Consider the following 13,020-nt stretch of genomic DNA (forward strand, 5'->3'; position numbering starts at 1 on the left):
TAGCGCCTCTTGCGGCCAAACTGGGCGACATATGAAGTTTTAGACGTTTTCGTGAAGGGACTCCAAATGTTGTCCTCACAATGTATTTTGGATTCTAAAGTGTGGGGATATATCACATTGTTGAAATTATGAATTATTATCATAAAATAGAGATGTTTCGTTGTCTTATTTTCGCTTTGTACAGTACCTGCATCTTTTTTTTTTTTTTTTTCAGAAACTAGCTAATGCTTCCGAACGCAACTTTTGCGAAACTCATAGCACATTAACTGTGACTTTGATTCACGGGTGCATGTTTGTTTACTGAAATTTTGTCTTCTGAATCAGATTCGGATGTTTTACTATTTATTGTTTAACGTTGCGTACCTAATTATCGTTATGTTTTAAAAGATGTATTGCAAATTGTTTGTTGCATTTTCGATTTGCTAAGCTGTTTTTTTTATTTTGCTTTTGAATTTACATGATAATTTTTCAAAATAGTAATATCGCTGCTTAATATTAAATGCGAAACTCTGAATTGGCTTGGAAATCTGAAAAATGAAGTGAGCCTTTTCTGTCATGCTTTGAATCGTATTTCATTCTATTGATCATCCATCAAACTCTTCTCAAGCAAAAAATATTTTTTTACCCGTAACAGATAAACGTGATTGTTTTGTATAAAAGAAAGTAGAGCAATGCAGAACTCGGGGATATTTCGATAATTGGGAATCTGGCGCGGTCGTTTCATTTTTGGCGTAAATAATTTTATTTTGGTAACCCTGCTGATTTATAGTAACCCTATGTGAATAGGTGTTTCCGATCTCTTTGTTTAGATTTGCAAAGAAAAATACCTCTCGCGGAGGCTCTGGAGCCAAAAATTGATGTCAATGAAGAAAGATCGCCAAATTCCCAATTATCAAAATATCCCCCAGAACTCACTTAGTTAAGCCCGGATCTATAAATTTTGGGTAACAAAATCTGTTGAGGCCTTAATGTTGGCTTTCTCAATTTCTTGTATTGTTGGGCCTCTTAAAGACCCCCCCCCCCCCCAGCTCCTGCACTGCGGATAAAGCAGATCCAGGCCTATATTAAAAGGCATGCACACAGAAGCGTGCCAGAGTACACTGGTGCTTCCATTAGGCTTTTAAAAAAGGGTAAAAAAGAGAAAAGACACTGTGTGAGATTAAAGGCACAGAAAAACACGTAGTATTTTGCAGTAATGGGCAGGTTGCCAGAATGAGACTGAAATTGCTGTAGATGACTGGCATGCAGATTCTCGTTATTAGACTCTACACCAGACGGCAAGCTTTTGCCATTTATGATTTTCGCATTGTATTGAAGAAGCGCAGTTATGTTACCATGTTTAAATACTTGTCTCTTTCAGAAAAACGGTATGGCAAGGACAGGAACGCCCCAATGGAAGGTCACTGTTGCGTGTGACCTTCCAAAAATTTTTATTTTCCTGCAAATTTTACCGACGGTTTGGTACATTTGAAGGCAATATTTCAACATTGATGCATCTTTTTTCTTTTCAAAATTTTTTAAATGATGGCCTAATATTCCTTCTTATTAGATGCTATGTATACGTATGATATGTCTGCATATTTGTATTTTATCATTCTGTAAAATTTGAATTTCGTTCGGCAAATTAAAAATGGTCCCTCTGCCAAAATTTTTGTTTGGGCTGTCCCTGGGCAAAAATAAGCATTTCTATTTTGTAAAAACAACTAGTACACTTTTGCTGGAAATCGGCATCAAAAAGAAAAAATTTTATTTTCATTATTTCGTGGAACAGAGAAGTGCTAACTGTTCAATTTTATGAAGTCTAAACAAAGTGAAGGAAGTAAATCAATCTATTTTGTTTGTTGATTGTTACACCTTGGCTTTAGTTACAGGGTTGGCCGAATTGGACCCAATGGGTTTTTTTGAAAAAACCCATTTAAAAAACCCCATTATTTAGCCCACTTTTGGGTTTTTTTTAATTTTCTGAGAAGTTTTTAAAAAAATTAATTTAAATACTTTCACAATTTAAACTTCTTTTTTATTTGTTCTTCACCACAGACAATGAATATAAAAAATGAATTTTGAACTTTAATAGTATTTCTTAACTCTTAACGGCATTAAAAAAATACTTCAAAGATTTTAAATAAATGTATTTAACTTTTTTTCTTTAACTGGTCAAAAAATAACTCAAATTATCTTGACCAAGTCCTGTCACGTCTGATTTTCTCAATATGTGTAGATTGTACAGAGGAAACTAATCTAGTTAAAAGGCTTTCATGTGAATTATTTTCTGCTAACCAACACGTCACAAATCTCGAATAAACACAAGGTATATTTTTTAGAAATAAACAGATTTTTCAAACGGTTGACAGAAAACAGAACATGTACAGTATTTTCATTATCTTACGAAAAAGTTTAATATTTCTCACTCTGTACACAGAAATAGAAAAACAGGCAACATAAAATTCAAAGAAATGTCTTGATTAAGCTGGAATTCAGTCAAAAGGGATTTAAACTACTTGAGGTTCTACAGTAGTTTTGCATAACAAAATGAAATACAATAAAGTAAAATGCAAAAAAAAAAAAAAAAAAATGTAGTAATTAAAAACGAACAATAGATTTTATCACTCGAGAAGTAACTTTGCTTTTACTGTTGGTAATAATGAAAATTTAAAAATCTGAAACTTCACCATTCTTGGGTTTTTTCGTCTTTTATACTTTTCTTCTGAAAACGCTGAATTTTAACTAGTTTTCCAGCTTTTTTTACCCGAAGACAATTTTTGCACTTTGTCCATATACTTGCGCTATAATATGCTATAAGTATCCCACATTTTCCCTAAAAAAAGACAAAAAAAAACCACATTTCTTTTTAAAAAACCCAACTTTGGTTGGGTTTTTTTTTGGGTTTTATTTAAAAAAACCCTGGGTCCATAGGCTTTTTTAAAAAAACCCGGGTTTTTGCCAACTCTGTTTAGTTAGTGCTTGCACCACTCACTAATCTAATTTTTCGATATTGTGAAAGTAATGGACAATTTTATTGTAGGGAATCCTATAGCACATGCAGTTTCTGAAGACTTGGTTAAAAATCTCAATTCATAGTTGAAAAGTCCCTCTTCAATATTAGATATGTTTGCTTGTCCGAAATTGTTTCTGTAGTTACAGGTGGATGATCTCAAGCATTTTGTAAACAATATGGATCTGAACAAGACTTTAAAAAAATAAATAGAAAAAAAATAATAAAAGAAAAAACGAGACAAATATCTGATTATCCCGTCCTTCACAAAAAATCTATAATTTCTTACTTGTTTCTCTCAGTCAATCCAACATACTTGTAGTTTTTAACATGAAATCCAAATAAAAACTAACACTGAAAATTTTGTTGATTTTTGTTCCATTTGAAAAAATTTCAGCACAAAATTTTCTTAACATCAAAAAGTATTTAGTTGCATGTTAAACATTTTTCACTGTATTTGTCCTTTTTAATCATTCATATTTTTTATCAACAGATCAAAATGTTACTAATTTATTTATTTTTTAGGGTCAATATTGATGGTCTATTGGTGTATTTTCCATATGATTTCATCTATCCAGAGCAATATTCCTATATGCTTGAGTTGAAACGAAGTCTTGATGCTAAGGTATATGATTGTAGACTTTTTAAAACTGATGAAAGGTAAAATGATAAAATTAACAACAATAAAGCATGAAATTTGCAAATTGTTGTGAACACAATTTTGTAAGTTTCAAGGAGCACCATTTTCAATCAAGGACAGATCCAACTTCTATTGAGGGTGAATGGGGGGGGGGGGGTGTAAGTGTCATTTTTGGGAATAAATAGGGGATTTCAGACAAATTTTAGAGATCCCTAAAAAGTAGCTTTAGGCTATGTTTGATCATTTACGGAGGGGGGGGGGGCTTAACCTCCTCTGGATTAATGCATGGTTTCAATGCAGAAAATTTGTTTATATATAAAAGACAAAAACTCAGATGTTGTTCATTAGGGATGCACCAAGCCCTCCGTATACTGCCTAATCGGCAGACAAACCGAATATTCGCTTCAACCGAATACTAAAATATTCAGCATCCGAATAGTAAACAAATTGAAATAATCGACAATTGGTGAACAAAGATATATTTTTTTTTACTCAATGAATGATACCGTTGTATACAATTTATTCAAATTGTTATTTTCTAATATTATTATGACGTTCAAAGTTATTTTAATGTAAGAGGAATCACTTAGATTTTAAATTTAAATTTTATTGCTTTTCAATTTTTCTTATAACTTATGACACATTGCATTAAATACACCTCATTTAAATATAAAACAGTTACTAAGGAAAAAAAGCTCATAATTGTACGTTATTATAAATATGTAAAGTTGATTACCTGATTGTTTTAAAAAATATGCACCAAAAAACAATATTGTTTCACAATTTTAAAAAGGCAATAAATAAGATATAAAGGTAACACTTGGATAGTAAATTTTGCAATATTTTTTTTTTTTTTTTTTTTGAGTTTTACACATCATATGAAACTTTAGTTGTGTTCTTAAAAAACAAACTAACACAAATGTTTTTGAATAAATTGTAATGTTTAATGGTATGTTGAGTAACTTGGTTTGTTTATTTGTATGTAAGAAAAATGCAAGATACTATGTTGCCATGATCAGTGGCGTACCTAGGGTTGGTGATATAATTTAAATTCAAGTAGTCAAGTTTCATGATAACTATTGAGTAATTCACAAATGCATTCAAGTTAATTCTTTATTAGTTGACACGACATTTATCATAGCTTCATGCACTACTACAACTTATCTATATAACTGGCAAATTTCAGAAATTCAATGAATGATCAGGAATTCGCATTAGGTGCGGTTACAGTATATAAACTAGTTCACGTGTGCAGATCTAATTTACATAAATAATTCTAACACACTGGGCCCGGCTGAACAGAATGTTCAGAACACCAAGAACCCAATAACTTTCATATTAGAGCTTCAAGATGCTCAAAATCAAATTCAAATATTTTTAAACAATTTCAATTGTCTTTTTTTTTTTTCAAAGAATTACTTACCAAACTTCTCAGAAATATCTCAAAATACCTTCAAAAAATAACTTTAAATGAAGAATTTTTTACATTTAAAATTTTTCAAATTTTATCAGAATTTATCAAACAATTCAAATTAACGAAATTGAAAAAAGTTCAAAATTTAGTTTAAACAACAATATTAGTAAACATTTTTTTTATAGCATAAACTTGTTAGTAAGAATATCAAATATTAGTAAACTTTTAACTTTGTACAACAATTAAAAACAAATGTTCACAATAATTTACAATTTTAAATACATGTAACAACTCATTCACATTCTAACTTAACCAGCAACTGAACTGGCCTTTTTAATATGCCTCTTTCCGTTTTAATTTCGCAACTGCGAATTAATCCATCTCTTCCAGTAAAAGTCTTAACAACCTTTCCTAATCTCCACATGTTACGCGGTAAAAGTTCTTCTCTTATTACAACAATATCATTCACGTTTAGTTCTGTTTTAGTTTTGTGGTTTTTCGCACCGTTTACCGATTTTAATTGCAACAAATAGCCTTTGTAGAACAACTTCCAAAATCTATTTAAAAGTCTTTCACGATATTGATACATTTTACACATAATTTTCCTATTACTAGTAGGCACAAAGTCTGTATATTTCACTGGAGGCAAATTTAATGGTTTATTTCCTAAAAGAAAATGAGCAGGTGATAATACCTGGTATTCATGTTGATCATCCTCAATGTACGTCAGAGGTCTGTGGTTTATCACCGATTCTATTTCAATCAAGACAGTTTCCAACTCGTCGGCATGCAGTGAGGAGCGACCAAGTGTTTTTCTTAGCATAGTCTTGACTGATCGTACAAGTCTCTCATAGAAGCCACCCCACCATGCTCCTTTTTCTACGATGTATCTCCACTGTATACCTTTTGCGGCATAAAAGTTCTTTACGTCAGGATGACTTAATACTTGCCACATCTTTTTAAGTTCTGCATCAGCTGCCTTGAATGTTCTTGCATTATCAGAATAGATAACAGAGCATAATCCTTTTCTTGACACGAATCTACGGAAAGCTTGCAAGAAAGATTCCGTAGTCAAGTTTTTAGTTAATTCCAGATGAATACCTCTAGTCACCGCACAGGTAATCAGAAGAATATAATACTTCGTATCTTCGTTTTTAACAAACAGAGGTCCAGCATAGTCCACGCCGATTACATCGAACGGATTTGATTTTTCGATTCTGGCAGATGGCAAAGGGGCTATGTCTTGCTGCATTGGTCTGGAATTAAACCGCTGGCAGATGATACATTTTCTTATAATACGTTTCACATTCTGCCGTCCTCTAACTATCCAATATTTTTCCCGAAGGTACCCAAGAGTACCTGCAATTCCCGAATGGAAAACTTTTTCATGTGCATCTCGCACCAAGATTTCAGTAAAATGAGTTTTTGATGGAATAATAATTGGATGTTTTTCGTAAAAACTCGAAGTCGATTTTTGTAGTCGGCCTCCTACTAACAATATCCCGTCTTCACTGAGGAATGGATTCAATTCACGAATTTTAGAATTTCTACTAATTTGATGTTCTTGTTTTAAACAAGTAATTTCGTCACTAAAATGCTCATGTTGAATTTCCTTTATCAAACTTAACTCTGCAGCGAAAAGTTCTTCAGCTCTTAAGGGACCTATTTTCTTGTCAGCTTTACACCTTACATTATAAATAAATCTTTGTATCCATGCGGTCACCCTAACAGCTCGACTTAGTTTACTATACTTTTCAAGATTCAGAAGACTGTCAGAATTCACCGCAACAGAAGGTAGAACTGTATTTTCAGCAACACATTTCTTCTTTTCTAGCTCCACATCAGAAAGCCCAGATGTCAATGGCATTTTCTTAGGCCAATTGTTTTTTGATTCGGACAACCAATCTGGTCCGGATTGCCATAATTTTGATGACAATAAATGTTCAGCAGAACACCCACGTGACAATATATCACTCGGATTGTCGGATCCACTGCAATGTCCCCATGCATTAAATTTTGTTAAAGATTGTATTTCGGATACTCTATTCTTGACAAATAACTTCCATCGCTCAGGGGCACTTCGAATCCAATGTATTACGATCTGACTATCAGTCCACAAGTAAATGTTTTCTTCTTGAATGGAAAACAAATCTTTTAGATACTTTGCGAGTTTTGATGTCGTTAATGCAGCTAACAATTCTAGTCTTGGTAGTGTGAGTTTTTGTTTAATCGGCGCAATTTTAGATTTTGCCATAACAAATGCTACAGTACAGTCCTCAACCGATCTTAAATACGCTACTGAACCGTAAGCTTTTATTGATGCATCACCAAATATATGCAATTCTTTATTCTTATTATGATTTAGTTCGCAAGGAAAATATTCGCGGCAAATTTCGAATTTCTTTAGAGTTTCTATTTCATCGCACCACTCTGACCACATTTGTTTGCATTCAATTGGAACTTCATCGTCAAGTTCTAAACCCAACTGCCAAAGATTTTGCATTATTAATTTTGCTCTCAATACAAAAGGTGAAATAAATCCTACCGGATCAAAAATAGTAGCGGTTACTTTTAATATGTTTCTTTTTGTGATTATTCTACATTTATTTAGTGTTTCAGACAACTTATCTATATTTAAAAACAATACATCTTTACTATTACACCAGTTAAGTCCTAGTACCTTTAAAGTATCATTGTGCTCTTTCTGTACCTCAACAATTCCATTCTTATCCCAGATTTTTTCAAGCTCTTCTGAATTTGTACTAAATTGACGCAAATTCATTCCCGCTTCTTTAAGGCATGTTCTACGGAATCTGAACCGTAAAAAATGTCATCTACATAAATAAAATTATTTAACATCTTAAAAATCTCTGGATTTTCCACTGACAATTTCTTTATGTGATGTTTTATAGTACATGCGAGAATAAAACTGCTACAAGCAACTCCAAACGGAGCACGAGTCATACGATAATGTTTTATATTTAATTCATTGTCAAAATACAAAAATCGCAATGCGTCCCTATCAGTTTCTACAATCCCAATTTGATGAAAGGCTTTTTCGATATCTGCCGAAAATGCATATTTAAACTGCCTGAAACACAATATCAAATCTAAAATTGAAGGGTTTAAATTTGGGCCAGGTATCAAACATTGGTTTAAAGATACTTCATCATTAACTTTTGATGAGGCATCATACACTATACGGACTTTAGTTTTTGACGCATTTTTTCTTACGACCGGAGAATGCGGCATGTAGTACATTGTATTACCATCGTGACTTTCAACGCCACATTCTTCAATTATTTTGTTCCTTAACTGATCATTTATGATACTATCATAATTTTCCCTAAGCCACTCATCACTAATTAATTTGTTAGATAAATGCATAAGACGCAGTTTAGCATTTTCAAAGTTACTAGCCAAATGTTCATGATTTGACTTCCATAACAAACCAGCTTCATATCTCCCATTTTTGAAATTCAATTCACTTTCAAACTTTTTTATGACCAATTCATCGTTTTTATCATCTTTTTCCTCCAAACCCATATGATCTAAAGCCCAAAATTTTCTCAAACTATCATTAATTGAGCTATGATCCTCGCTTTCACATTGCGTAGCACCAATTGTAAACATAGAAGCACTAGATTGATTTTCCCCGAAAGCTCCAACTAACGACCACCCAAACAATGAAGAAACTGCAAATAACCTTTTACTAATTCGTTTCTTTTGCCCTGTTTGTACTTCCCAACACGAATCAGAACCCAGCAATAATTCTATTTCAGAGGACTCGCCATTATCGGCTAATTGTAAATTTTCCGTTTTCAACATTTCTAAAATACTTCTCGAGGGTACTTTTATAAGCGCTCCAGAAATTGTATCTGTTACAAGGGCTTCAATTGTTATACAACTATTAGGTTCATGCATACTTTTTAGTTTAACTTCGACAACATCATATTCTTTCAATTTACCCTTAATGTATCCAAAAGAATATATGTACAGTTTTTCCCTTCTTATACATTTTAATTTTAATTCCTTTGCTAATCCTGATTTGATGAACGTTTTTTGTGATCCTGAATCAAGCAAAATGCGCGTGATTCGACTTAACAAGCTATTTTTATCTGAAACATGAACAGTACAAGTTTGCAGATATATACCTTTATCAGCAGTTTCAGAAATTGTCTTTGAATTCAGCGACAAAGATGCAATCGCATTTTCTTTATCTTCAGAATCTGAAACAATTTTCCTACAGAACAATTTATTGTGATTTACACTGTTACAAACTTTGCAAGGTGGAATTTTTACCCTACATTTAAACGAAACGTGCCCTTTTCTAAAACATTTATAACAACGCCCTTGATTCTTTAGAATCATCCTTTTTTGTTCATTTGTTTTCTCACATTTTCTAACATCATGAGTATTTTCATTACAATAATAGCAGTATGAATTAGTCATTGTAGTTAGCGCCGAAGTTGTGGGAACACTTCTAGAGTAATTATTTTTATTCTGCGCAAACTCACTATTTGATTTCCTTTTCTTTGAATTTATAATTACATTCGAGGCTTCCAAACTTTCTACCTCTAATCTAATGAAATCCAAAAGCTCCGTGACGTTACTGTTTTTTCGAATTACGTTTTCTATTAAATTCTAAATTCATATCATCAGGCAACAATTTTAAAATAATTGGTCCTAATAGACTCCCATACGATTCTGAAACAATCCCCAATGAGTTCAGACTTCTTATGTTTATTTCACAAGAATCGTAAAGTGTTCTTAAAGCTTTTACATTAGACGAATACTTTACAGGATCCAAATTAAGAAGATTATTCATGTGGGAAGAAATAACTAAATCTACGCGTCCAAACCTTTCTTTAATTAAACCTATACAAGCGTCATAATTCTCATCTGAAAGTGAGAACCCAGATACTGCATTTAACGCAGCTCCTCCTAACAACGATTTCAAATAAGTAAATTTTTCAATCTTTGATAATTCAGAATTATTCCCGATTGCATTTTCAAACGAATTAAAAAATTCCAAAAAATGGCTTGGATCTCCGTAATATTTAGAAATTGAAATCTTAGGCAAACGAATGTTATTTTTTTCCCTCATTTTTGCATGAAACAATGTGGTCACCAGTGGATTGATTTTGATTTTGTACAGCATTTGAAATAGAATCTAATTTCTTTTTAGTTCTAAATTGACATAAACTAATTTTTTCCTCATACTCTAACACGGAACTATATTCCTTTTCTATTTCAGCTTCCTCCCCGACAAAACAATTAAATATCTGCTCATTAAGAATTTTTAACTCTGATTCTTTAGCATTAAGCAAAAATAAATTTTCCTCAATTGCATTTCTATCAAAACTTTCACTTTGCAGACCTGATTCTATACCATTTACAAGTTTAGTTACTGCAATCCGAATTGTTTTTCTAGCAGCTTTAAATTTATTAAGTTCAGCAGCTGTCTTTACTATATCACCTTCTACTGACATTTTTAATCGCTTACCTTTATGAAAAACTCGCACACACCAGTACTATCCAGACGATAGAAAATTCTGTAGGTGTAATTTTATCGAAACGGACGAAAACTGCCATGATGTACAAATCTATTCATTCCGTTGTCAAATTCAACTTAATGCGATATTTCAATCTTCATTCGATACTTCAAGACAGCGTTTTTCAATAATACGCCTGCTTCCAAATTACAACTTCTACTGTTCTGAACTTCATTTATTCCATTCGCATTCGTGCCCCACGTTGGGCGCCAAAAATGATATAATTTAAATTCAAGTAGTCAAATTTCATGATAACTATTGAGTAATTCACAAATGCATTCAAGTTAATTCTTTATTAGTTGACACGACATTTATCGTAGCTTCATGCACTACTACAACTTATCTATATAACTGGCAAATTTCAGAAATTCAATGAATGATCAGGAATTCGCATTAGGTGCGGTTACAGTATATAAACTAGTTCACGTGTGCAGATCTAATTTACATAAATAATTCTAACAGTTGGCAGGAGTGGCTCTCACCAGGGGCACAACAAGCAGAGGCGGCAAATTCGATAAAAAGAAAAGAGGGAGGGGTGATAAAAAAAACTATTGAAAATAATTTATGTATATTTATTTATTTTTTTATTGATTAAATTAGTGAAAAAGAAAAAAATTTAAAAATAAAAACTCTGGATCTAATAGAAAAAAAATCGAAGAGTTTTATCGGGAAGAAGTTTATCCGAACAGATAAATTGCACTTAGAATATATCGAACCCTACCTGTTACGGTAACTCTTTGTGAACAAAGTTTTAGCCAACTCAAATTGTAGGGTTACCACTGGCGACTAAAAAGGAGACTTTTGTGACTATTTCTGACCGTAGGCAACTATGGCGTTTTTTTTTGGTCAAAAATGGCCTAAAAGAGACTTATTTCAGAAAATTGGCGACTTTTTACAATTTTAGGCGACTTCTTTTATAGTTTGTGATATTTATTGGAAAAAAAAGGAGAAAAAGCTATGGGTACAATGTGCTCAACACGTGTGTCGAAAAAATATATTCTCCGTTTCAGATTTCAATCCTTTTGCATCTTGTAAACATTTTGATGTTTTAGACAATCGGAAATTTATTTTGACATATACTATCTTTTATTTTACTTATTTTATGTTTTATTTTTATAAATAATAAATAAATAAATTTTTGGAACCATGCCAACATTTAACTTATTCGCCGTGGATTATTTTTCCGGTATTTGAGATTTCAGTCTTTTTGCATCTTGAAATTATTTTTATAATTTTGACAATCAGGCATAAGTTTGATTGTATGCTACCTTAGATTAACTTATTTTGGTTTTATTTTAATAACTAGCAATTTCGATGACGAATAGATGCTACTTCAGTTTAAAGAGCAATTAAAATCTCAACTCCTTACTATTAATTCAAAAATAAAACAATACAAAACCCTCATTAGACCAATCATTTTGTATGGTAGTGAGACATGGGCAATTAAAATAAAAGAAAATTGACTGCTCATTTTTAGTCTAAAATTTTGGGCGGATACTAAATGAAGACTAATTATAAGAGACTCTTTGACAAAATAGAGATGTAGAAATAATAAAAGAACTATTAAAAAATGGCGTTTGGTCATACAAGTCATATAAAAAATATCTATAGAAAATAAGAAAGTTGATAGAATCAAGATAGACTTAGAAGGAGAACAAAAAATTGTAAAAAGATAATTTAAAAAAAAAACAGCAGAGAGAGGAATAAATCAAATGTAAAACAATATCGATTGAACAACTCAAAAGACGAGGCAGAGGTGATTGCACAGATAAGAAACCCAAAATACGGAAACCTAGAAATAAGTTAGCTTGTTTTCATTTGTTGTACTGTACTGTTTACACTTTGACATGTTGCTTGACTACGAATTTGTTTTAAAGCTGTCAAGTTGTCAAGTCAACTGCTTATACCTTTTATCAAAGACTGACCTAAGTTAAGATGTATTCCCCTTCATTCTTTAGTTCGATTATTTGCAGATAAGTTCCTGAGACACAGAGTGAGTTTTCTTTACTATTAAAGATGTCTAAGCAAGTACTCCGTCAATGATATTAAAAGAAAAAGAGAAATTTCTAAAGCGGTAGAATCAGTGAATCCGAATTTGAAACTAATGAAGATATGCATTTTTCCTAAAGTAGAATCAGCTCTATTCAAGTGGTTTCAGCAGTATCAAAATCAAAACTATGCTTTTAATTTTTTTTCTCTCAATATTTTTGATTAAACTGCATATTGTGCTTAAAAACTTTTTAAGTTTGTAATTTTGTCTGTTATAGGTACATATTATATAAAATATTCGATGGTTTTTAATATTTAAATGTCCAAAACCGAAACTAGCAGTAGGTCGAACTTCAGATAAGAAGAAAGTTTTTCTTCAGTCCCTTTAGATTCGAGTTATCGCGAATTGACTGTATATATAAGCATAATG

General features: G+C 31.9%; 1 protein-coding gene across 1 annotated transcript in view; it reads left to right on the forward strand.

Annotated features, from left to right (window-relative positions):
- Nucleotides 1-338: 338 nt before the first annotated feature.
- The window catches only part of LOC129219776 (general transcription and DNA repair factor IIH helicase subunit XPD-like), a 137,971-nt gene continuing 125,289 nt past the window's right edge, over nucleotides 339-13,020 (forward strand). Inside the window, exons 1-2 of the mRNA XM_054854074.1 lie at nucleotides 339-539; nucleotides 3,518-3,617. Of these exons, the coding sequence (XP_054710049.1) occupies nucleotides 535-539; nucleotides 3,518-3,617 (105 nt within the window). The 5' untranslated portion in view covers nucleotides 339-534. The remainder of the gene's footprint in view (nucleotides 540-3,517; nucleotides 3,618-13,020) is intronic.

This window comes from Uloborus diversus, chromosome 4 (genome assembly GCF_026930045.1).
Source record: "Uloborus diversus isolate 005 chromosome 4, Udiv.v.3.1, whole genome shotgun sequence".
In the NCBI taxonomy this organism is placed as follows: domain Eukaryota; kingdom Metazoa; phylum Arthropoda; class Arachnida; order Araneae; family Uloboridae; genus Uloborus; species Uloborus diversus.